The sequence below is a fragment of the Grammomys surdaster genome, unplaced genomic scaffold (assembly GCF_004785775.1).
Source record: "Grammomys surdaster isolate TR1022 unplaced genomic scaffold, NIH_TR_1.0 62, whole genome shotgun sequence".
In the NCBI taxonomy this organism is placed as follows: domain Eukaryota; kingdom Metazoa; phylum Chordata; class Mammalia; order Rodentia; family Muridae; genus Grammomys; species Grammomys surdaster.
In genome coordinates, this window is record NW_021604564.1 from 12,805,685 (window position 1) to 12,832,749 (window position 27,065).

Sequence of the window (27,065 nt, forward strand, 5' to 3'; positions counted from 1 at the left end):
CCTGAGACAGGGCTAATGTCACTCTGTAGGACAATTTCAGGGCTCTATCTGAACCTTCACCCTGTGTTTCTGTATGCTGACATTTTACCTTTCCCCTCTCCTCCCCCTCTTGTGCTCCCCCTCACCTTCTCTCCCTTCCTTTCACTTTCCTGGGGTTTGAACACCTCCCCAGGCATCTTCCACTGAACCACATGTCCAGCTCAGTAATCTGCCTTTAGCAAGTTTTACAAAAATGGGGTAGGCCTATGTACACTGAGAACCCCTCTTTAGTGGATCTTGTGAGGTTACAATAGAAAAATCCCTGCTAAAAATAAAAGCCTTTGGCAAAGGCTTTTCTCCATGACTCTATTGAAAAATGGTTTTAAGTCTTAAAGCATTATACTTTGGGTCACGAAGCAGCCCTAGATGGTACAGAGGAACCAAAAGCTCAGGCTCATGGCCCTATGTAGCAATGGTGATGGAAGCCGTGTGGGGAAGCCCCAGTGCAGGAGAAATGCATTCTACAGTGACTATAAAAATGAGACATTTTTAGAAATATTTTCCAAAAAGTTTATGGACATAAAGAACTTCAAAGAGGACATGCTCCCCTCTCTTTAGCCAGAGGAGATTTTTTTTTTAAGGGAGTAATGGTCCAGGCATGTCCAATCTTTTGATCTTGTCATTTACAAAACTCTTGCTTGAGAACTGTGTAATGGAGTTACAAAAAATTGTGCCCCATCTCCCAACTGACAATGTTTTAAGGAAGTTCGTGATTTTGTGTTGCGCCTTCTCCTGGCAGTCCTAGATCTCATGTAACCTGCTGCTGCAGGTTAAACACACCTGGAACTTAAACGCTGTTCTAATGTAAAATTCACACTTGGAGGGGTTGTGACTATTTCATGTATGTAGGACCTTTGTTTCATATATGTAGACTGGTGTAATGTGAAGCACTGTTACACCAGTTCAGCTCTTTTTGTCAGTCAGTGCTCTGCGATCATCCACGCATGTGCAAGAAGGGTGCTGTCTCAGTGCTGGACTCTCCTCGTGAACCTGAAAATGTGTTTCTTTCCAAGACACCTGAACTTAATAAAGCATCCACGGCAAAGTAGAAAACCTGCCGTAACACAGAAATCTTGTGTTGTCTTTTCTGCCTTCTTTCCTCAGTAGCTAACCCACCAACTCATTAAAAGGTTCAAATTAGAGTATACGTAATCTGTATCTGTCAAATTGCATCTGTCAAAGACAAAAGACATCTCAATATGATTTTTTAATGTAGTTATTGTCCTAGTTAGCTTTAGTGACATAGCATAGAGTCATCTCAGAAGGGAATCTCAAATGAGGGATTGCTTATCTCAGGTCGGCCTGTGGACGTATCTATAAGGGATTGTTCTTACTGTTAATTGATATAGAGAATCCAGTCTCTTGTGAGCTGCACCAACCGTGGGTAGGTGATTCTGGGATGGATGATGACAAATGAGCTAAGCATGAGCCAGAGAATGAACGAGAGAGAGAGAGAGAGAAAGAGAGAGAGAGAGGGAGGGAGGGAGAGAGAGAGAGACAGAGAGAGAGAGAGAGAGAGAGAGAGAGAGAGAGAGAGGGAGAGAGACAGAGAGACAGAGAGAGAGAGAGACAGAGAGAGAGAGACAGAGACAGATAGACAGACAGACAGACAGACAGACAGAGAGAAAGAGAGAGTTAGCAATCATTGTTCCTCTGGATCCTGCTTACTCTCTTGCCTGGGGCTCCAGCCCTGACTTCTTTCAGTGATGGACTGGGATCTAGAAGAATAAGGCAAACCCTTTCCTTTCGTAAGATGGTTTTGGCTACAGTGTTTTGTTACAGTAACAGAATGAAACTAGGATTCCCTTATACTTTCCTGGTTAAGTTTATATATAATATGTGTGTGTGTGCGCGTGCGCAAGTGCATTTGTGTGTACACATTACAATTTTGTATACATGTATTCTGAGTAACCTGCTTAAGTGGCATATATGTCTGGGAAAATAACAAAATTGATGTACCTTATTTGGGCATGGTGATATTGATTTTTGTATTTTCTTTTTGATTCACAGTTGGTAATAAGTGGATAAATTACATATCGTTTTGTGGTCTGAGAACACACGCAGAGCTGGAAGGAAACCTAGTCACTGAGCTCATCTATGTCCACAGCAAGTTGTTAATTGCTGATGATAACACGGTTATCATCGGTAAGTATGTGGCCTGTGACTGTGCTTCTTGTCACTGACAGCCCTCTCCCTCAGTTGCCCTTGCTTCCCCACACTTCCTTGGCAGCAGAGACACTGTCATATAACACTAGACTGTTCCAGAGACAGTCCTCTTCTGTTGCATCTTCTCTAAACTGTTTTGTTTGGTTTTGGTTTTAATCTATAAAGTTTTAGAGATCAGAGCAATGAAAGGGAATTTGTACATATTATAGTGTTAGAAGCTGGAGCTTTAGCCATTCATTTATTCATATGCTTCATCTCATTGGTTCTCTTAAAAATGTTTGATTGATTTTGTGTGTGCTATGCATTTGTGTGTGTGTATGTGAGTGTGTGTATGTGTGTCTGTGTGTGTGTATGTATGTGTCTGTGTGTATGTGTATGTGTCTGTGTGTCTGTGTGTGTATCTGTGTTTGTGTGTGTATGTGTGTGTGTCTGTATGTGTGTGTGTATGTGTGTGTCTGTGTGTCTGTGTGTATGTGTGTGTGTCTGTGTGTGTGAATGTATGTGTGTGTGTGTGTGTGTGTGTGTGTGTGAAGGGTCCTAGGAATTGAGCTCCAATCTTCAGGCTTGGCTTGGCAGCAAGTGGTGTCTTTACCTGCAGAGCCATATCACTAGCCCTGATTTTATTAATTTTTTTATTATTCACTTACTTTGATTTTGAATCCAAGTGACTAGATTTTTCCGGTTGGAGGGTGAGATAATCAGCAAGGAAAGTATTTACAACAAGAAAGCCTTGTGGGTGGCTTGTTACATCCACTTGACCTTTCCTACAGATCCAGAGATGGGTAACAGTCAAGGTCAGAAGAATGTTAAAGTATTATTACTATCTGTGCACTTATTAATACTCTTTCTGATGTCTATGTTTTGGACATCCTTAATCAAGATGTCAAACCATGAACTTTGCTGATATCTGTGGAGTTGGGGAGAGAAGAGTGTTTCAGTAAAAGGACATAGCCCTATTTTAAGATCAATATTCTTCTCTGACTAATGAGAAAGGTGTATTGTTGTGTTAATTATTTAAAGCGGCCTCCTGCCATGCTGACTGTCTACGCTGCAGCAGGCTCTGCCCTGCCCAGCCACCATGTTTCTCGGCCTGAGGCCACGTGTGCACTGCAGCTAGAACCAGCCCACCAGAAACACCAATCCTGCCACCCACTAGATGCCAGCATGAGAGATGGCTCTGCCAATCATTCACGCTGTTTCTGCAAGGCAAGGTGTTGCCCAGACTATTCCACCATCCGTGCAGGCCCAGTAAGAGAATGAGACTCTAATTCTTATAGATTAATCAAAGGCTTCATACATTTGATAATGATTAATAACAAGATGCCCATACAAAGAGAGTTGTATCCCAATTAGCTAACCTAATTATAAGTTTATAAGTTGTTCCCCACGAGTGCTCTCCATACCTGTGTGATTCTCCATCCTCCTACATCTCTGCCCTCTCTAGCTCCTCCTCTTCCTTTTTTCTCTTTCTCTCCCAACTCCTCCTCTTCCTCTCCTTACTCCTCCCACCTTAGCTCCTCCTACAGTGTATTTCTATAGAGTCCTCTTCCTCTTACTGACTCTGGAGAGAGGCATGCACATTCTGGATTGGATCTTCTGGGGCAGAGGGGGGACACTCAGCCACCTTCCTGGTTTATATACACTGGACATCCTATGTTACCATTATTGGATTATTTCTTGTGTTAATATTATGTTACATGAATGAACACCGGAAAGGTGAATGAGATGAAGAAAATTAATAACTTTTCCTACTTAGTATTTCAATTGCTGCAACAAAACACCATTACCAAAAGCAAGCTTGGCTTACACTTCAATATTGTAGTCCATCACTGAAGGAAGCCAGGACAAGTACCCAAACAAGGCAGCCATGTGGAGGCAGTAGCTGATGCAGAGGCCATGGAGGGATGCTGCTTACTGGTTTGCTCTTTAGGGCTTGCTCAGCCTGCTTTTTTATGGAACCCGGGAACATCAGCCCAGGCAAAGCACCAACCCACAATGGGCTGTGCCCTCCCCATCAATCCACTAATTAAGAAAATGCCCTACATCCAGATCTTATTGAGGCATTGTATCAATTGAGGTTCCTTCTTTTAGATGACTCAAGCTTGTCATAAACCCAACCAGCATATTACCACTCTGAACATGTGTTGTTGAGAGAGTAGTGGATGGCCCTTCTGGGAATCCTGTTCATCTGTTTTAAATAAAATGTAGCTCCTCAGCTATATTAAGACAATTCCCTAGTCTTTAAGAAACTAAATGTCACGGAGCATTTTGACAGTTTTTGACAGTTCTATGCCTTTTTCATCTCTAGCCTTCACTGAGACAAGAAAAAAAACCTCATATCTAACAGTAATGAAATGTCTTATCTGGAATATAATTTAGGAAAAATGTAATTTTGAAGCAAGGAAATGTACATATCTCAGCATATATCAGTGGATACATGTATGTATATTTCTGTAAAATGGCTTGAATATCTATATATATGTGTGTATGTATATATGTATATATATATATATATATATATATATATGTAATTAGATTGAAGAGATAGATTCTTTTAAATAGTTGTGCAGAGTAGTTTTTAAAAAGCATCATAGCCTAACATCCCTTGTTTATAGCAGTGTTTCTCAACCTGTGGGTCATGACCCTTTGGGACCCAAACAACCCTTTCACATGAGATTGCCTAAGACCATCAGAAAATACACACACACACACACACACACACACACACACACACACACTAGTTCATAACAGTAGCAAAATTGCAGTTGTGAAGTAGCATAATTTTATGGTTAGAGTTCACTACAACATGAGAAACTGTATTAAAGGGTCACAGCATTAGGAAAGTTGAGAACCACTGCTCTATAGGGACTTATCATCTATAAGTGACAAGTCAACTTCAAATGGATCAAAGACCTCAACATAAAGCCAGGTACACTGGACCTGAAAGAAGAGTAGTGAGGAATAGCCTTGAACTCACTGGCACAAGAAGACTTTCTGAACAGAACGCCATCAGCACAGTTACTAAGAACAATTAATAAATGAGACCGAATGAAACTGAAAAGCTTCTGTATGGCAAAGTACACTGTCATTCAAACAGAGAGTAGGAAAAGATTTTTAGCAATATACGTCTGATAGAGGGCTGATATCTAAAATATATAAAGAACTCCGAAAACTGGATGTCAAGAAAATATTAAAATGGGCTACAGATTTAAATAGAGAATTCTCAAAAGAGGAAACACAAATGGCTGAGTAGCACTTGAAGAAATGTTTAACATCCTTAGTCATCAGGGAAATTCAAATAATTTAAATTAGTTTGAGATTTCACTGTACACTAGTCAGGATGACCAAGATCAGTGAATGACAGCTCCTGCTGGCACAGATTTGGAGTGAGGGGACCACTCCTCCATTGCTGGTGGGAGTGCAAACTTGTACAGTCACTATGGAAATCAGTGTGGTGGTTCCTTGGAAGCTGGGGATCAAGCCACCTCAAGATCTGGCAATCCACTCTTGGGCATACACCTAAAGGACAGTTCATCCTAATACAGTGACACTTGTTCAACCGTCTCCATTCATTTATAATAGCCAGAAATTGGAAACAGTCTAGATAGTAGAAATCAATTCATTCATGATGGATGAATAGTTAAAGAAACTGTTATGTTGCGTTTACACAATGGAATGTTAACTCCGCTGCTAAAAAAATTAAATAACAAAATTCACAGGTAAATGCATGGAGCTAGGGAAAAAAAAATCATCCTGAGTCAGGTAGCCCAGCCTGAAAAGACAATATGGCATGTTTTCACTTACATGTGAGTGTTAACTGTTAAGTCTTCAGTAATCAGGCTATGAGCCATGTAACCATGGACGTTAACTATAGAGTAAGGGACTAGAAGGCAGGGATGGATCTCCCTAGGAAGGGGAAATAATATAATTATGGCCGAATAAGGTGGGGGCCTGAATTGGGAAGATCAAATGATGAGGTCAGAGAAAGAGGGCAAGGGAAGAAAAATAGAGAGGGACATCTAAAACCAGGGCCATTTGAGTGGTGGTGTAGGAAGCTTTCCAAAAATACACATATATGAAGGTGATCTAGTTGAAACTGCCAAATAATAGGGACTATGAAGCCCCAACTGGGTATCTCTCATCATCCAGGAATGAGTTACATCTAATCGAGTTTTTGGCCAAAAAGGTCCATGAGAACTGATGCTATGTTCAAGGTTCTCCACAAAACTGACAGTAAGGCCCTGTTGCTGAAGACAGCTTCTACACAACTCATTGAACAAGGAGAGGTCGAACTGGTGCCTTCGTACAGCTTTTACCCATACTCATAGTCCTGGAAGGTACCCCGCAGGCTACCAAAGGGGATAGGTCAACACCAACCCAGCTATAAACCCTTCCATCTACAATGGTGACCCACTTGCTAGAAGTACTAATGACACAGGTGGTACAGTGTTTATGGGAGTGACAAACCAACATCTGATTGGAGTTAAGGCCACTCCATGAGATGGAACCCATATTCAGCACCACTTAGGTGGCCAGGAACCTGAGGCTAGGTAGCCCAGGGATCTAGAGGAAAAGCAACAATTACTATTCTGATAAAGGACCTTGGTATAAAACACCTAACGACACTCAGCTGTACTCACAGATCAATGCCTTGCTTAGCCATCATCACAACTGAATATAATCCATTCCAGTTAGAGGGATTTACCTTTAAGTCCATGGCTCCTTAGAGGCACCAGGTAGTGGCTCTTGTTTAGGATAAGGAAATTTGACATTTTTAATCTAGTCACAAACCGTCTTCTTTAATTCCCTTCTGATGAGGTCCTTCAGCTGAAGGTAGAACAGAGCTCCTTTCTCCTGCAGTGTCTCCTTCAGCTGCCCTGGCAGCGAGCTGCCTGCTCCATGAGTATTTCAGTAACGCTGCCTCTGAGGGGTTCCCCAGCTGTGTGTGCTGCACAGCCATTTGCTCCTTTACTCTCTCATTGATCCTCTGTGTCCCTCCAAGGGTACCCAGAACCTGTAACCAGTCTGTACCCTAGCTTCTGCCGTCCTCTTCCTCGTCTTTTATGTAGAAATGAGGAATGCTCTAGTCCTGCAACTCCTTCTCTGAATTTGCACTCATCAGTCAGTTGTTCTCTGTATTAAATTTATTAAGCTCATGTGTGATGTTTACATGCATGATTACATATGCTTATGCTCAGGGGGAAAGGAGCCAGAGGCTGACATGGTGACTTGATTGGGTGTCTTCCATTGTCATTTTCCATCTTATATGTTCAGGCATAGTCTTTCAATTCCCTGGAGCCTAGCTAGTCCACCTGCTCCAGGAATCCCATCTCTGCATACCTTACACCAGGGTTACAGGTGGATTGCCATGCCCGCCCAGCATTTATATGAGTTCTGGGAAACTGAATCCTGGTCCTCATGCAATCAAACCTGAGGGTCACAGCCTGTGCTCCAGGCCACCTATTCTCAGCAAGATAATAAAAAGACCCAGCTTAAAAATAGAAAGTAAAAAAAACCAAAACAACAACAACAGAGAGACAGAGAGAAACAGAGAGAGAGAGAGAGAGAGAGAGAGAGAGAGAGAGAGAGAGAGAGAGAGAGAGAGACAGAGACAGAGACAGAGAGACAGAGAGAGAGAAAGAGACAGACAGATAGACAGACAGAGAGGTGTGGGGGGGGGCAGGATTTATTCAATGTGGTCATCTTGGGAAAAGAGACCCAGTGAAGGGTCCTGAACTAAGACTACCTGCCATTGGAGTATAGATTCCTGCCCTCATGACTCAGGGGCCACTGCCATGGGAAGGCATCTGGAGGTAATGGATATATATCTGAGGATTTCCAGGCTGGCTCCCACCCCACAATGTTTTGATCTTGGTTGGAGAAGTACCACCGGATCCTGCAGATCCAAGTCCTGAGTGACCTCTCCTTAAAGCAGGAGGAGAGTGAAATCCCAGAGCAGCACCAGGTGCTCTGTTCATGCATCTAGGAAAGAATGCTTAGGCTAGAGAGGGCTCAGATACAAATGGTGCTTTCCAGGAAACTCTCTCCACCTAGGGGACCCTGGTTTCACAGGCACAGCTGCCTAAATAAGACCTGAACATTAGGCCAACTAACCTGCAAGGGGAAGTCTTCCAGGATTTCACACCTAACAAAGAACTGCAGGCAACTGAGAAATACCTATAGGTTATCTAGTACCAAGTGCTCAGCCCCGAAATCGAAATCATGCATGTGCAAGTAACACTAACCGGACCAGGCAGGTTGTATTTACACATTTATATGTATAACAATATCCTTATTGTTACATACATATGCATATCTAACAATTAAAAAGAGGCCATACCTTTGAGAAAAGGCAATGGGAGGGGCATCAGGAAGGTTGGGAGACTAGGAAAGAGGGAAAAATCATGTAATTAAATTTTCAATGAAAATGAAATGAAAAGCCATTGAAAAACCTGCTGCCAAGCCTCGTGGTGTAGCATTAAACTAAGCAGCGTATGCACATGCCTTGCTGTGATCTTCCACAGTGCTTTCCTGTTATAAAGAATCAGGTAATAAAAAGGAGCGCATAATGCACACCTACAAGTTAAAACTAAAACATTAGTCCTCAGTTCACATCCTCAGGGAACTGAGATTTCAGAGTAGAGGGCAGTTGATATCAAAGCTGCTGGCCGGCCTCAGAAGCGGAGGTGGAGGGTTGTATCGATCCAACAGTATGCAGAGTAGCCGGTGAGTGTGAAAGCCCTCCTGGGATGGACAGCCCTTGTTGTCTAAGTCGAAGACTAGAAAGCTTGTTCTTGATGTTTGTTTGTTTGTTTGTTTGTTTTCAAGACAGAGTTTCTCTGTGTATGCTTGGCTGTCCTAGGACTCACTGTGTAGACCAGGCTGGCTTTGAAGTCAGAGATCTGCCTGCCTCTGCCTCCTGACTGCTGGGACTAAAGGTGTGTGCTACCACCTCAAGGCTGATTTTTTTTTTTTTTTAAATAAAACAAAACCCAAAACCCTACCAATTTCTATACTGAACTGGTACTTATGCTGTTTTCTTTAAACTCCTTTTTGATTAACCAGCATCCTTTGAGATGTGTGTAGAAAAATTGAAGTATGTGAAACAATAAGGAAATTGTATTGTTTCATAAATAATATAAGGAAGTTCCAGTGTTACCTAGTTTAATAGACTTTGTAGGGTGTTTTTTAAACAATTATTTTTGTTTGTGTGTGTTGTATCTATATCTCTCTCTGTGTGTACGCTATCTCCATGTGTGTAGGTGCCCACAGAGTCCAGAAGAGGATATCAGATCCTCTGGAGTTAGAGTTACAGGTTGCTGTGAGCCACCAGCATGGATGCTAGGAACAAATTTGAGCCCCCTGGAATAGCAGGCAGCTCACGTAACTGCGGGGCCATCTCTCCGACTGCTACTCTGCTTTCTGTCCCTCAGCCTCAGCTTGTTGAGTTAGTCCTTCGTGGTTGCAAAATGACTGGCTGAAGAATGAATCTTCTGAAGTCAATACCCAAAGGATAAGAACAATGGTACAAAGTTCTTCTTTCTCAGAAGCCCCTGGGAGCATTCCTTCATGTCACATGGTTCAGAACTATGCCAAGTACCATCTCCTAAGCTAATCACTGACAAAGATGACAACATTACAATGACTGGCATAGAATGATAAGTTCATACTTGGGCTCATCCTCAGGAGGCCACCACATCTGTGAACTGCATCTTCCCTTGATGACGTTGACAGAGTTGGGGTTTTGTGAGCCAGGAAGCATAGAGTGGGATCTGTATTGGTGGTGGCTGTCCGGAGAAGAAGTTTGAGCATGTCTACTGATTCTACTTTTAGGTTCTGCCAACATCAATGACCGGAGCATGCTGGGGAAGCGAGACAGCGAAATGGCTGTCATAGTGCAGGACACAGAGACGGTCCCATCGATGATGGATGGAAAAGAATATCAAGCTGGCCGCTTTGCCCAAGGCCTTCGGCTGGAGTGCTTCAGGTCAGCCCCGCAGAGCCATGGCTTTACTATTAGTTCCACAGAGCTGGGGCTTAGGGTGACCTTCACCCTTGGCACCTCCACCAGGCTGGATTCTTTTTCACCTTGAACAATGTCCCTCAGAGTGGAGGATATATATACTAGTATGAAAATGTTTTTAGACATGTACACACATATTTTAATAGTTTATGAGTCTAGAATTGTCTTCACTGTGATGTGATTTCACTTGTGACCTGTGAGGGATCTCTGTGACCACCAGGTTCTGTCAGAGTGAGATTAGAAGGAAATCCGGTTCAACATGATTTAGTTAGCTAGGTTTGGTTCATACTTCCATTGTCTGACCCTGAGTAGTTTATCATCATCATATTTAAGTACAGCACTATTTGGAAAACATGTTTTCTGGTGTAGCACAATCCCTGTGCACAAAGAGGCATAATTACATCAAAACTGTTTTCAAAGTACAGGCTGCTTCTTCCATGAAGATTGATTCTAGACATATGTAGCTATATGTATGTGTATCTTAAGGCCCTATAGGAGGATCTGGTGTGGTCTTGATCATTCAGAGAGCATAGAGGTCATTTGGGCTATTAGCCACCTCTGGTCCTGGTTGTGGGAGATTGTCTCTCAAGCTCTGGCTTTAAGATAACACAAAGGTCACCTAAACTATTAGCCATTTCAGGTCTTGCCTGTGGGAGTTTGGTATAGGCTAGTCCTACAGACAGAGTAAATCACCAGGTTATTAACCGCCTCCATTCCCAGCCTCTAAGTGGAAACACAGGTTATACGCCGTCTCTCCTATTGAAAAGAGGACTCTAACATTTCTAGTTTCTTTAATGTGTATCTGTGACAAGGCCCTCTGTGCTCCCAATAATGGCCTCTATGGTGAGACATACCAAGTGCTTCTGATGTAGGTGAGGGTTGTGCTTTATGCTGTTTGTAGGAGGGATGTCTTGCAAAACCATTGTTTTGATCCTTCATGCATTAGTGGTCCACGTGGAAACTGGCTCACACAGAGAGGACATGTACTAGATACTGCTCTTCTTGCCAGCATGACAGCCACCTTTCTTCAGTGCTAGCAGACTTAGCTCCCCAGACCTAGCTACATTCACATTCAGACACATTCATTCTTTACTCTCAGCAAAAAGAACTCAGTAGAGCCATGCCTCAAAATATGTCAGTACTGTTCAACAGCTTTTATCGCTATATTGTCATCTTTATTACTAATTGTTTGGTGCAGTTAAAATTCTCTCAGACCACTGATATTTCAGAAAAGTGCTGTTAATTTGTTTTGTTTAGCATGGGAGAATTTAAAATCAGTACCCTGCTATTCAACCCAATGGCTTCCTACTACAGCAGTCACAAGGAAATATTTCACTTTGTAAGCTGAAAATATATGTCATGTCCTTTCAGTTGTGGGTAAATTTCAGTATTTTTTTTTAAAGTAGTGGGCTTCTTTATACATCTTTAGGTGTATACTAATTATAGAGAGACACAATTCTCCTTTACAGTTTATTTTCTCTTGTAAAAATTCGGCATATATAAAAAATCAATATGAAGGTGCAATTTGTAATTCCTCCACCCAGTACCAGTGAGTTTTAAGCTTTAATTTAAAATTCATACATGAATTGCAGATTTGTATTAATATTTATTGAGTGCTATGTGATATTTTAGTGTAAAAATAATTATTCTGTATATACTAATTAATATTGTCAATGAATATTACGGCAGTTGTTCCTTAACCAGCTAGTTCCCCAAACAACCACACAGAGAATATTTCAAGGTTTGGGACTTAGATGGGCAGACTCTCAACTAGTTAACCATCCACCTAGCCCCATTTAGCTACGTGGCTAGCTACACCTTCCAGACCTGTAGTCATGTCTGTCTCCCCTCATGTCTTCTGGAGAAAGGCCTTCTTCTCTTTTTTTCCCCAGAGTTCTATTCTCCCTTTCAGTAAGTCCCTCTTGTCTCTCTCTACTGCCCAATCACAGGCTTTAGCCTTTTATTGACCAGTTAACTTTGGGAGCAAGGTTTGTATAACAAAAGCTGATCTATGAGAGAATTTGCTCATCTTGGGGCAATCAGATATTGGGTTATAGAATTTAGCATTTGATTACATAGCAGCATCAGACCAATCCCAACATTTTAGTACTTGTGTTTACAAAGTAATGTCTAGATTAATGTGAGAGTAACTTTAAAAAAATTAATATGTTTGGGCAGTGCCATGTGCATAAGTGGAAGTCAGAGAACAATTCTGGGGACAACTGTCCATGTACCTTGTTGAGGCAGGGCTCTCTCTTGTTTGTGCTTCCTGAGTACTCCAGACTAGCTGGTCTGTGAGCTTCTGGGCAGTTCTCCTCTTTCTCCTCCCATCTCACTGTAACAGTGCCGGTATGAAAGATGTACGCTGTCGTATCCAGCTTTTTACCTCGGTTTCAGAACTTCAATTCAGGTTACCAGGCTTGCATGGCAAGTGTTTTTCTGATGAGACATCTCTCCAGTACAATGGGCATACCTATCTACTCAAGCCTTTATCCTTTCGTTCAGCATTCAAATCTAACACCCAGAATTCTTTCTTCTAGCTTCTGTGAAATACACACTTCATAATCATACTCATCAAAAGTCCCCCATGAAACACCAAAACTTCTTGCACATGCCTACAATAGCTTAGTTCTCATTGACCAAGCTCATGTCACGCCTTCCCCTTCCTTGTTGCCTCAGAACTGATAGCCATCATCCTTTCCTTAAGCTTCTGTAAGCTCTTTTCCATGTTCCATCGATGAGGCCAAACCATCCGTCTGTCTTCCTTCCTTCCTTCTTATCTGTGTATGAATCACATTAATGTTGAGCCACATCTTTTCTCACTAGTTTATAAGTTGATGGACACTTAGTTTGCTTTTGTTTTCTGGCTCCTCTGAATAATGGTGGAATGACCATGGGAATATAGTTGTCTCTAACAAGTTGAAATAACATCTCAGGAGATAAGCAATATTGGGATTGTGGATGAGATCATACAGTTCTACTTGTAATTATTTGATGAACCCCTGGATGGATTCTCATCCCTAGCAATACAGTAATAGATTTCTCTGCACATCACACAAGTATGCCAACAATTTTAACATTTGGCATCTAGCATTCTTTTTCTTGCATATGTATATATGTATGTATACACATACATATTGTATCTATCTTTTAAAAACAAATTTGAATCTTGAAGGCCCTGGAAATATTATTTTTTAAAGATCTATTTCTTTATTTGCATGTGTATATGTGCATACATATGTGTGTGTGCATGGATGTGGAAGTCAGGATAATTTGTGGGAGTCAGCGCTCCTCTTTCACCTTGAGGGTCTTGCAGACATGATTCAGGTCTTCAGACTTAGAGGCAGTCAAGGCTTGGCTTCCACGTCAAGCCAGCAGGCCAGTCCCTGAATATGTTTATTATCTAAATGTTACAAAAGCTTTACCATGTCAGTATTATTCTGTAAATTTTAATGATTACACCATACTTAATCATATGTGTATGCCATAATTCCTGAAAAATATACCTCAGTATTTGATGTAACCTTTTGCTGATATTTTATTATTTTGTGATTTTTAAGATTTTATTTATTTTATTGGATATTTTATTTACATTTCAGATGTTACCCCATCCCCCCCCCGCCAAGAACACCCTATCCCATCCCCCACCCCTCTGCTTCTGTGAGGATGTGCCCCCATCTACCCACCCACCCTCACCTCCCCACCCTCTCACACCTCCCCACCCTTTCCTCACACTGGACGTCCAGCCTTCACTGGACCAAGGACCTCCTCTCCCACCAATGCCCAACAAGGCCATCCTTCCCTACATATACAGCTGGAGCCATGGGTCCCTCCCTAAGTGCTCCCAGGCTGGTGGTTTAGACCCTGGGAACTCTGGTTGGTTGGTATTGTTGCTCTCCTCATGGGGCCACAAACCCTTTCAGCTCCTTCAGTCTTCTCTCTAACTCCTCCATTGAGAACCCCTTGATCAGTTCAATGGTTAGCTGTGAGCATCTGTCTCTGTATATGTCAAGCTCTGGCAGACCTCTAAGGAGACAGCTATATCAGCATGTACTTCCTGCCATCAACATCAGCATCTACCTTTGGTGACAGCACATGGGATGGATACCCAGGTAGAACAGTCTCCAGACGGCCCCTTTTTCAGTTTCTGTCCCACACTTTGTCTCCATATTTGCTCCCATGAGTATTTTGTTACTCCTTCTAAGAATGACCAAAGCACCCACACTTTCTTCTTCATGAGCTTTATGTGGTCTGTGAGTTGTATCTTGGGTATTCTGAGCTTTGGGGCTAATATCCCAAAGTTTAAGTTTTTTTTTTTTTAAATTTGTTTACTAGTTAAGAGTACTTGTTCTTTTGTGAGTTTGCATGGCTTTTTCATGTCCTTTGGCCACTTTTCTGGAATGCTTAACTTTTTCTTGATGACCAATAATTATTATTTATTTTGTTGACTATGGTTAAGCAATTTTTTCTTAGTCCTATTTGGAGAAAATTACTATTTGGGGGAAATCATTTGTTCATTATTAACTAAATTTATTTATTTTTCTTTTTTATCTATTTGCTAAGAGTATAGTCACCAAGATTCACAGTTACTTTGGATTTTGTTTTTTCTTTTTGTTTTTTCTAGTATTTGTTTGAGTTTTACATTTTGCATTCAGCATGTGTAGTTTAGTTTCATTTTTATTTTTTTGATATGTTCTCACTACATAGCCCAAGCTGACCTTGAACTCAAGACCTTCCTATCTCAGACTCTTCAGTGGTAGATTTCCAAGTGTGCACCACCATGTCCCACAGAGTAGCTTGTTTTAAATGTAGGAAATAATACAGGGGCTCTAGATTATTTCCTCCTCAACTGGTACACAAGAGGTGTGGGAGGTATCCCCATTTATTTGATTGTTTTAAAACCTTTATTTGGTTATTTTATTTGTTTGCTTTTGACACAGGTTCTCCCTATGTGCCCCTGGCTGGCCTGGAACTCACAGAAATATTTTTACCTTTGTCTCCTAAACGCTGTGATTAATTTTCTGAGCCACTATGCCTTGCTAAAATGTGTGTGTGTGTGTGTGTGTGTGTGTGTTGAAATAGAATGAAGCACAGGCTGGCTGGCCTGAACTCACTTTGTAGTTGAGGATGACTTTCAACTTCTGATCCTCCTGTCTCCACCTCCCAAGTGCTTATATGGTGTATATGCACCACCGCGTTCAGAAGTTTGTCTGCTGTTGAAAGCTTCTCTATGATGCTGGCAGTTGCCAGGTACTTTGGTTTTCCTCCCACCTGGGTCACATCATAGGTCTGTTTTCTTACAGCCAGTGTGACGTCATTCTCAGTCTCAGGGCCAAAGATTTCCATGCTATTTTTTTGTCTTGCTTCTTCCTCAATCTTGTTTTTATTTTTTAAAAAAGAACAAATTTAGCTATTCCAAATCATTCTTTCACGTGAACTTTAGAACTGCTTACTCAAATTCTCTCGTGTCCTTAGTTTCCTTTTTAACTGACAATATAGCCGATTTATAGATCAACATAAAAATAATTGGCATGTTTATACTATTGAGTCATCTTACTGAAGGAGAAGACGGATCTTAATTTATATAGTGTTCCATTTTCTGTCTCTGCCTGTCTCTTTTTCTGTGATGTTTGTTCATGTGCTTATGCGTGTGCAGGGGCTTGTGTGTGCACACATATGTGTGGAGGTCCAAAGAGAACTTCAGGTGTTCTTCAGGTGCTGTCTTTCCCTTTCCCTTTCCCTTTCCCTTTCCCTTTCCCTTTCCCTTTCCCTTTCCCTTCCCCTTCCCCTTCCCCTTCCCCTTCCCCTTCCCCTTCCCCTTCCCCTTCCCCTTCCCCTTCCCCTTCCCCTCCCCTCCCCCTCCCCCTCCCCTCCCTTTCCCTCCCCCTCCCCGCTCTGCTTTTGCTTTGCTTTGCTTTGCTTTGCTTTCCTTTATTTCCTTCCCTTCCCTGTCTGTCTGTCTATCTTTTTTAAACAGAGTCTCACTGGCCTGGAACTCACCATTTAGACTAGGCTAGTTCCAGCAAACCATGCTTCACTAGCCTGGAGCTTACCAGTTACACCAGACTGTCTGGTTGACCAGCAAGCCCTGGAATATCTGTCTCCTCCTTTCCAGCACTGGGGTTAACAGCACACACCACTGTGGGTTTGGAGGATTGAATTCATGTCCTCATGCTTCAGTGCAAGCCCTTAAGTAGATGAGCCATCTCCCTGTGCTTTTGTTCTTTACTGAAGTTTTAATATTTCATAACAGGAAGATTAATCTTTAGTAAAACTTAATTTTCTTGTGAATCCCTAGGTATGTTGTTATTTTTCCTGGCAGTTTTCATACTGTCTTGAAAAGCAGCTGTCCTTAAAAAAAACTTTTTATTGATTCTTTATGAATTTCACATTATACATTCCAATCCTACTCATGTCCCCATCCCTTCATACTGACCCTCTACCCTCGCAACTTTCTCCCACAACAGAATAAAGCAAGCAAACAACAACAACAAAGCCACCTTGTCATGGAAGCTACGGTGTGTCAGTGTGTCCACAGTATGCCCCTCTGTCCAGATATCTTTACTTAGAATGTTCAATGCAATGAGTCATTGGTCTGGTTTGAGGGTTCTAACTTCTGCTACAATATCAATACTGAATTCTCACTGGGACTCCTCTGGGATATCCTGTTGTTGCCCTGTATTGTGGAGATCCTACAGTTTTGGATCAAGGCAGTTGTTCTTGAACAATTATTTTAATTTTACCCCAATGGCAAATAGAGATAATATATTAATATATTTAAAAGTACCATAAAATCATGTCACTTTTTCTCCCCTTTATTAGAAGTGTTTCCAGAGATAATATCATAGCCTAGAACACAGTCATTTGCTCTCTTTAACATGCAACTTTAATACATTTTCCAATCTGGGCTATTTTCAAGTAGAAATTGAAAGACACATTTCAATGTGAAATCAATTCTGGAGACAGAATCAACCATCAGGGTTCTGCACTGACTGTCACAACTGTGAGCCAAACAGTCCATTAAGAACTAGAAAAGCATCCCAACTTTACAGATACAACCATCACTTACCAGAAGACGTTGGTCACACAGGTGAGCTCAGAATGAACTAAGATGCTAGATGTGTGGGAGAAAAGAAACAGAAATAACATTTATTTGCAGTGTCTGCCCTCCTACATTTTGTGGTTAAATATTAGATATACAGAGGCATGAGATCAAAGTCATTTTCTCTTAAACCTTGTCCTCAAAGGTCGTCCAAACTTCTTCAGATATTTACATTATTAATTTTCATGCAGTTCAATGCTTATAGGAGAAATATTCTAGAACAAAGTAGTGTTGACATAGACTTTTTAACTAGTTTTCCTACAAACAAGCCCTTAATTGATAAATTGGTGAATACATTACTTCAGCTCTTATTTTAAGAATAAAGTCATGGAAATACCCGATGCTTAGTCTGCAGCTTCATGTACATGTCCTAAGCAAATTATACTATTAATTCTAATTAATTCATTGTCACATGCTCTCTGTCCTTCAGAGTGCACTAAAGTTTTGCTTGAGTTCTCAGCAGACTGCCAGGGGTATGCAAACATCCTTGCTTGCATCCTCTTTTTAAAGTTATTCTCTTGTAAGCTACAGGAAACATTATTTGAAGTAAAAATAGAATTTGAGGTTATGGAACTCAAGAATCCATGGGTACTTCTGGTGCTGGTTCCACTTGTTTTAAAGAGATTTTTGTGTCACAGAACAAGTGCAGCCTGAGATAGAAACAAATTGCCTTTAAATCCCCTGAAATAGACTGTTGTGGGTGAAGGCACATGGAGAGCATGTGGTGTAGCATAGCCTCTCTTGGAATAATTCCAAATATTCTTTAACCCAGGAATTTGCATCCTGGAATTCCCCCTAATGATAGTAAAAAAAAAAATCAGTTCTTACATATATTGTCTAAATTCCATTCGTTATGATATTGCTCATCATCATAAGAAACTGGACACCACACAAATGGCCATCATAAAATAATTGGTTACAGAAACTGCACATGCTGGGAATCTCAGTAACCATTAAAAATGTTGTAAGTCTACATTTGCTTAAATACAGAGAGGACAACTGAATGATGTCCACATTGTTAAATCAAGTGGTCAGTGTGCTGGTTAATTTTCTTTCAAATAATCTGCCTTCTGTTAGTAACAAATGGACCTGTTGAAAATAAAAGAGACATAAACTATTGAAGGTGCTATAATAAAAACCAAGCATATATGGTCAGGGGGAAATGGTGGGACAGTGCTAGGCTGCCCAGCCTCCCCTGAAGTACTGAGACAGTGCTAGGCTGCCCAGCCTCCTCTGCAGGATCAGAGAAGGGGAGCTACAAAAGGTTTGATCTTGTTCTGAATCATAAAAGATTGCAGCTGCCTTGTCCAGCTTCCATGTGATGGTGTTGGCTTTATCTTACTATATTTTATTTTGTCACATTTGGTTGTTCTCTTTAGAACCCTGTTCTTGTCTAATGCGAATCAGAAAAGGAGTGGATCCAGAGGGAAGAGGAGGAGGGGAGGGACTGGGAAGAGTAGAGGGAGGGAAACTATAGTCAGGATACAGATTTTCTCAGTATGAGAAAACAATCTATTTTCAATAAATGGAATAATAATAATAATTTAAAAAATAATCACATCTGGAGTTGGTAACCAAGGGATAGAAGGAAAAAGCTCCCTGACCACAGCTGTCTTTCCCTCCCAACACATGCTCTGCTTGTGACAGTGGTAACTCGTTCTTCTGCCCAGGCTCATTGTCTCTTCATTTTCAGTCTTACTTACCAAAGTTTACTATGTAAAGGGATGCCATGATTTCTTACTCACCTCTAAATCCAAGAGCTGAGCATGGGGCTTGACCCAAGAGATGGGAAAGAAGATGAACGAGTAGAGGAAGATCAGAAGGAGGTGGGGAGTTTGGGGGGAGAAGATTAAGCAGCGAGGTAAAGGAAAGGTTACTCTAGAAGTCACCTGGAGCCCCTTGGGCCTGGTTGGAGTCCCAGCTTTATCTCTTACCAGCTATATGAACTGGAACAGATTTTTATAATCTCTCCCACTTTCATTCCTTTATCTGTGAAATGGGCATAATTACAGTTGCCTTTTCATAGAGTTCTGTACCTTTAGTGAGCTAGTTTTCAGGCCAATGTTTGGGTGTAACCTTCATGGTCAAGTGTCGGGCCATCTTAGGCCATACTACAAGGATGCTTTTAGAAAAACTGAAGCTTTAATAGGTTTAATGGCTGGCTTCCTTCTCTTCCTTTGCAAAAGATCTCTGTCCCTGTCATTGAGCTGCCTTGCTGTTACCACTGGAAACTTCTGACCTCAGTCACTCAATTGGAAGGCTCTTGTGTTTCAGGCTTGTCCTGGGTTATCTTTCTGACCCAAGTGAGGACATTCAGGATCCTGTGAGTGACAAATTCTTCAAGGAGATTTGGGTTTCAACAGCAGCTCGAAATGCTACCATATATGATAAGGTGAGGCTTACTAACCCCTCCCCCTGGCTGTCTTCATTCTCATCATGGTTTTATTGATACAGATAGAATATTATTAGTATAAAAGAATTAAGATAGCGCTGTATTGTAAAATCATCTCTTTGTAGACATTGAAAAAAGAGGTCAAAGGGCTAGGGATGTAGCTCAGTGGCCAGGCACATGCCTAGCATGCACAAAGCCCTGGGTTCAGTCCCCAGCACTGAAAAACCAAAAAAAGATCAAAAGTTTTATAAGGCTTATCATTAAGAAGAGGCATTAGTGACACCCTGTCCTCCATAGGATGCAGAACTCTCATCAAACGCATCCCAAGCATCTGACCAAAAAGTCTGCAAAGGCATTTAATGACAAAGAAAAGGTAGACAGGCTCCAAAGAGAAGCAAACGTACGCCCAGCCCATCTCAGCTGGTGATCAGTGGTATACCTGTGTGCCGAGGCTTGGTAGTCTGAGCCTTCCCTTTATTCTGTGGTTATTAAAGAGTTAAGTATTGTTTGATGGTGGAATAGGTTACCTCAGGAAAAAGCTAAGTTTGTTGGCCATCTGTGGAAAGTTGGGTAAGAACATATCCTCTTTTGTGTCTCCCAGAGCCCCCTTTCTGCACAGATATGTTGTCTCCTTAGCAAAACACAACAGTTATTCACACTGCTTTATATTCATCCTGCAGACTCCAGGTTATGGTCAAGCAGGCCATGTAACAACAGTGCATTACAAACATCATACACCCTGTTCTGTTGAGGAGAAGAGGAAAACATTTTGGTCACAATGGGATCAATCTGAACATGACACTGGAATTTGTGTCTTAGGTTCAGGGATGATGTTGACTCTGTAGGCACCTGTCTTTGTTTTTATGCAACACCTACGGAGATTTGCAAGGGTAAAGTGCTATGTTGTCTGAACCATATGTCAGTCAGCAAAGGGTTATATATACAAAACACTAAGCATGTTGACATGTGTGTCTTTCAAAATGGAAAGTTAGAGAATTTGTAGTTTTCCCCTTTGACAAGAATCTCAGTGAAATTGAAGCGTTGTAAAATTTCCTTCTAAGCAAGTGTTCCTTACTGATATCTTGACTTTATTCTGTGGATAATAATGCCGGGATAAGAATGTGGGTGTAGCCTTTTCAAATGGAAACAGATGAACAATGTGTTAGTAAATAAAACCACAACTAAGGTTGATTGGTTTGGTTGAAACCAGGACTTACTACATAGCTCAAGCTAGTCTTACACTTATAATTCTCCTGCCTCAGCTCCCATGTGCAGAATTACAGGCATGTGTCACTTCACCCAGCTGTAAACAGTAACCCATTTGGCTTGTGCTTTGACATAAAATTAATGTTTTATAAAACAAAGGTTTTGCCTGTTGGAGTGAATATCTTCCATAAATAACCTGGGCTTGCTCTTAAATGAGTCACTCAGTTTCCAATTTGTATCTTAACAGGTCTTCCGGTGCCTTCCCAATGACGAAGTGCACAATTTAATCCAGTTGCGGGAGTTTATAAACAAGCCCATACTAGCAAAAGAGGATCGCCTTCGTGCCGAGGAAGAACTGAGGAAAATTCGTGGGTTCTTGGTGCAGTTTCCCTTCTATTTCTTATCAGAAGAAAATCTGCTGCCTTCTGTTGGAACCAAAGAAGCCATTGTGCCTATGGAGGTTTGGACTTAAACCATTTGCAACTGAGGGTCTTCCAACCTGAAGACCACAGTCCATATGCTGACTTCTCAGGACTTCATACCCAGAGTTGGGCCTGATGCCCTCCTGTGACCAACCCACTGAACTCATCAGTGTGGCTGGGTGCGACAGTGGTCACACTGATGTAAGGATGCTGGACATAAGCAGATTTTCATCATTCTTCCTACTTGTTCTTGAGAAAAGCAGCTACATTCTTGTTGTTAGCATATGCTCAAATAATACCAAACACAGACACAAATTCCATGATCTATTTCAAAACCCACTTCCTTTACTAACAAGAATCTGCCTGTGACTGTGATCCATCAAGTTGCCAAAAGTTGCCTGAACCCTCTTGTTCTTCTCGGGTGTTTGTTTATGCAGCTGGGTCATCCATACAGCACTGTTTAAGAGATTGCTTATCAGTGAAAGATGTTGGAGAGCTGCTTTGAGGGTCCCCAAGGAGCCAGATGATGTCTGTACCCAACTTGGTCCTGATGTGAGCATACCTACCAAGCCAAGACATTGTTCTCTGTTATTCTTCGGTCACTATAGGGACAGAACAGGCTTTGCCTACCTAAACACACTAGGCACTTCTGAGGACATCAATACTGTATCTTCACAACAGGAAGGCATTAAATCCTAATACTGAAGAAGGATTTTCCTCTGTTCCCAAAGATACTGCCCAGCTGTGTCCTTGTCATCTGATAATATTTGTCAACATGTACAGCATATGTCAGTACATAGCAACCAGATATGCACAGATGGAACCTCTAAGATGTCAGTGGGAATCCAGTTCAGATAAAGGACAAGATTTCTGACCACTTGAAGAACCCCTGTCCTCCTTAGTCACTGGATTGATAGAAAAAAGTTGATTTTCTCTGTTCTAAGTCCAGTGGGTGTAATTTGTCTTTCAAATGAATCGAAGGTTTTATAATGCCTTTCACCTAAGAAGCATGAGTCTAACCTTATTTACCCTTTAGTTTTACACTCTGCCTTCTTTTGGGAGAAAAAGCAATTGATTTTTACAAGATCTCTACTTTGCTTACACTGTTAACTATATTGTAACATTCCAACATAGCTTCCAAAGAAGCTGCAATAATAATTTACACTGTTCCTATCTGAAATGTAGATATCCACTTTCCATCTCAAATGGCACTGTGTCCTTTGTAGACCAAATTTCAGAGTTTCTCTTGTATCCTGGGAGTGTCTATGGGTGCCTGGAAGCCTGGGACTTGCTCATGTGAAGTGACTTTGTGATTGTAAGCAAAACCCATTGCTGGAGTAAATCTCCTTTGGGGTGCTCTTCAAAGCAACTCCCAACCCATGTTTTCATGAATAAATATGCTGGTTTAAAAGATGACACAGGACCACAAAGCCAGTGATATGGGTTAGTAATAGAGTGACTTTCACATCCAAGGGAGGATGTCACCCCTAAGGAACATTGTACAAATGATGTGGGATTTGTAATCAACAATGGAAATTAACATGTTTTTATGAATAAATAACTTATTTCTTATATGGCCAAGGATGGTGAAATTATTTCATTCTATAGTTATAGTGAATAAGACACTTTATGCAGATAAAGATCTGATTACACTTAAAATATTCAGTGTACATGGAGTACCTGAAGGCTTATTTGTGTTTTATTTTTTAAAAACATTTAAAAAACCTTAAAGCAGTGAAAAAACTGGTTCTTAATTTTCTACCCAGTGTTCTCATAAGACATAAAGGGCTGGCACAGATCCCTAATAAATCATTTACTCTAGCCCTCCCCACTGTATAGTGGAGGAAACAGACTTACTTTGGAGGAAGTAATGATGTAGGCCTGCCCATCAGATGTGGAATAGATTGCTGAGGCCAATGTTAGTCTCTCTTCACTTCATTGCTACCCCAGACTGAGGACATGGAGGTTTCAGACAGGGTGTCTCCTGCTCTTTCAAATCCTGTGATATGTGTATCCTTATCTCCAAGCATTGTTTAGTTTGTCTTCAGACTCTGACACAGTGCCCAGTGAAAAGGAGATGCCAATAAATGTTTGTGGAGTGAATGTATTACGTAGAAGATGGAGGTGATGAGCTGGCACACTGAGTTTTAGGACAAGAGTCCCACTGCTGGTTTCTCTGTCAAGATTTCCCTCTGTATCTTCTCAAAGATACAATGCTAAGATATTTACTTGGAGGGGACTTGTGGGAAATTCAGCAATGAATACCAATGTTTTATACAGTTTAACAGTCTACCAAACTGCGTAAGACATGGGCTTGAGCTGTACCACATGCTGACTGCTTGCCATTCTTTGATACCACTACTTACCTTCTAGAAATGACATCACTGTATCTGATAAAGACTTTAAAATATGAAGTTTGTGCCCTGAAAAGCTATTTCAGATCTGTTGAGCATTTCAGATTGACCCAAATCTTCTGAAATGGCCATCAGTACTCATCTGATCTTCTGCTAATTTCAGTAATAATCTTTGATTTCAAAAAGCAAAAAGGCCTATTGTTACAAGATGTGAAGAGTAGAAAATGGTGACAGCCTGTGGGGGATGCTGTGGACACGGCAAGCTTAGTGCTTGTTGTAGCAAGTGGCATGCAGCAATTCCCTCCAAATCACAGAGCCTTGAAGTGAGGTGGTCTTAATCCTGAACCACAGTGCAGCCCAGAGTAGCTTGTGGGACTTTGTGATTTTATTGCGAAATAAAAATATCTGATTTTAAAGTGCATTTCAAAGATGAGTTTGTCTGTAGATGGTAAAATTATGGACAGTTCATTTATATAAGAACTTAGACAAATTAATATACCATAAATTAACACCACAAGCTGGAAAGTCATTTGCCAGTATGAGTTGGCAGAATTGATTTTCTCATATGTATGTCTGTGTGTGTGTGTGTGTGTGTGTGTGTGTGTGTGAGAGAGAGAGAGAGAGAGAGAGAGAGAGAGAGAATTCTGAAGCTGGAGCCATGGCTCAGTTGGTAAAGTACCTGCTGTATGTATAAACATGGGGCCTTGCTTACAGATTCCTGGAACCTGTGTAAAAAGGTGGGCAGGGTGGCCTGCATCTGTGATCCTAGCATTAATGGGGAAGAGACAAGGGAGGCCAGCCAGTCTAGTCATTCCATAAGCTCTGGATTCAGTGAGAAACCCTGTTTCAAAAAACAAGATGGTGACTCTAGAGAGAATACCTTGTGTATTGTGTGGATGCAACACTTGTCAGTTAAAAAGGCTATGGCCTATGGCTTATGCAGATGCAGAGAGATTTTCTAGAAAGATAAAAGGAGTCAGAGGTATGGTACCTGTGCACAGGAAACCAGTCACGTGGCAGAATGTAGCTTAAAAGTAAATGAGTTATCTTTAGCTCTGATCTAGTTAGAGAATAGCTTAGCTATATGGTCAAGGTATTTGTAAATATATTTTGAGTCTGAGTCTTATTTCTGGGAGCATGGGGAAGGGAGGAAGAACCTGGACCTAACTTCTACAAAATAGTGCTCAATTTATGGCAACTGGAACCCAAGATTATACCTTAATAAGACCTAGGTAAAAAGTGGGAAAAGTCAGGATAGCTGGACAAGGGGCCTGGTCTTTTTTAAACAAGCAAGCAAACAAACAATCAGACCAAAGCCAAAGCTTCCCACAACAGCACAAGATGAATGGCTGAGAAACTCTCCTAGCCAAGGAGCAGGAAACTATATTATTAGTATTATTAAAGATAGTACCGAAGGTGGCTTTTAGGGAAAAAAAAAACAACACTACTAAGTTTAAAAACAAAACATAGAAGTTGGGGCTTCTTCCGAGGGCAGAACACAGCTGTGGCCTAGGGGGAGGAAGCAGCTCTGAGTCACTCACAGGCAAAGGATGGCAGGCAGAATCCATGGAGACTTTCTGGAGACCACAGGTGTGGTATAAACCACTTTGGCAAGGCAGGTTGACTCAATCCTGTCCTATGGGAATTAGTATTCTACCTCATAGCATTCAGAAATGCAGCCCTAGGTTGGCTGCTGCAGCCAGAGTTACAGTGAAGGCCCAAATGCCTCACCCTGTAAACAAAGGGACAGGAGCATGGCTGGGCACAACACAGCATCTGAGCTAAGAAATCACAGACATAGGAGACAGAGACAGGCAGATCTCTGTGAATTCTAGACAAGCCTGGTCTTAAAGTCAAGGTGGGAGCTTCTGGTGGTAAGATAAAGCCACTTGCAAACAACAGTCTAAAATTCAAAATGACATTTTTTTTCTTTAAATGTACTATATAGGTTTTTTGATTAATAATAATTAGGAATGTTTTTTAGTAATTTAAAAAACATAAATATACATCAGTCTTAATTTTATATAAAGACAAAGGGGAATATAGGTATATTTATTCACCTATCAATAGATATTAATCTCTAAAGAAGAGAAAAAGAAATGAGAATTGATATGAATGTTTTCAAGTGTACATAGATAATAAATAAATAAATCCAGGCCTTTATCTCAATACTTTGGAAACAAAGGCAGGCACACATAAGTTTCTTGTGAGTTCGAGGCCAGCCTAATCTACAGAGCACATCCAAGTCAGCATGAGCTACACAGAGAAACCTTGTCTGAAATAATACTAATAATATTAATACTACTAATACTAATAATAGTGTTAAATTGTTTTAAATTATCAAAATAAAGATAGTAATAAGTTTATGGTTGTGATGGTATTACAAATCCTCTATGAGAGAGGTCAAAATAGAGCAGACCTAAAGAAATAAGAAAGGGGCTGCTAAATTGAATCAGTCTAAACTTTTAATAACTTGAAACTGCTGGACCAAGGACATGTTATGTTGGGAGAGAAGCTCTAAGTTTATGTTAAGAAGAAATTTGGAGAAGGAAGAAATGGTTTTGGGATCCTTCCGAAGTAATAAGGATCAGATTTGCTAGAGGGAGACATCCTGAAGATCTCAGCTGCAGACAGAAGAAAATCAAAAGGAGCAAATGCACTGGAAATGTATGACTAAACCCTCTACTGAAGAAACTCTGAAACTGACTGGGACATTGTGTGTGTGTGTGTGTGTGTGTGTGTGTGTATGTGTGTGTGTGTGTGTGTCCAGCCAGAACTTCAACTTACATGGCCAATAAATCTTGTTAGCTACAGAATTCTCATACATATTACTACATACCATCCTCACATATGGCATGAATGGAGATTTATGTTGCAATTTGATTATAGATAAAACTAACTTCTGAAGAAAGACAGTTGTCTTTTACCTGCTGAAACAAAGAGCAGGAACTCATCTTTGACTGATCTATACATGTTTCACATTCCACCCATTATATTACTATATAAATATATATTACCTCTAAACGCTTTATGTTTGCAGAGAAAACAATCAAGAGTGCAGCCCTGACAAGATTCAGCCTTGGGGATGGCAAGTTGCTAGAACTTGCTGTTCCAGCTTGATGTTACCTCAACTACATCATTGCTGTTTCCTCTAAAGACTTGTTTTCAGAATAGTTTCAGAACAGCTAGCTTATTCATCTAGCCTTCAGACTGTTACAGTCAAGACTTCAGCTAAGCCCTGAACTTTCTTAGTACATAAAGACTGGACAACAAATGATGTTGACAAAACCATTTTTTTTCCAATTTCTTTTTGGGCTCTCCCAAAGGAATTTTTCACCCCAATTTACCAGGAAGCAATTAT

The 27,065-nt window shown here is 40.9% G+C and overlaps 1 protein-coding gene across 4 annotated transcripts in view; it reads left to right on the forward strand.

Annotated features, from left to right (window-relative positions):
* Window positions 1–22,931, forward strand: part of Pld1 (phospholipase D1) — a 196,118-nt gene extending 173,187 nt beyond the window's left edge. For all 4 annotated transcript variants that reach the window (XM_028763312.1, XM_028763305.1, XM_028763299.1 and 1 more), the window contains 4 exons: window positions 2,050–2,184; window positions 10,039–10,192; window positions 19,605–19,722; window positions 21,176–22,931. In XM_028763312.1, the coding sequence (XP_028619145.1) occupies window positions 2,050–2,184; window positions 10,039–10,192; window positions 19,605–19,722; window positions 21,176–21,400 (632 nt within the window). In that variant the 3' untranslated portion in view covers window positions 21,401–22,931. The remainder of the gene's footprint in view (window positions 1–2,049; window positions 2,185–10,038; window positions 10,193–19,604; window positions 19,723–21,175) is intronic.
* The last annotated feature ends 4,134 nt before the right edge of the window (window positions 22,932–27,065 follow it).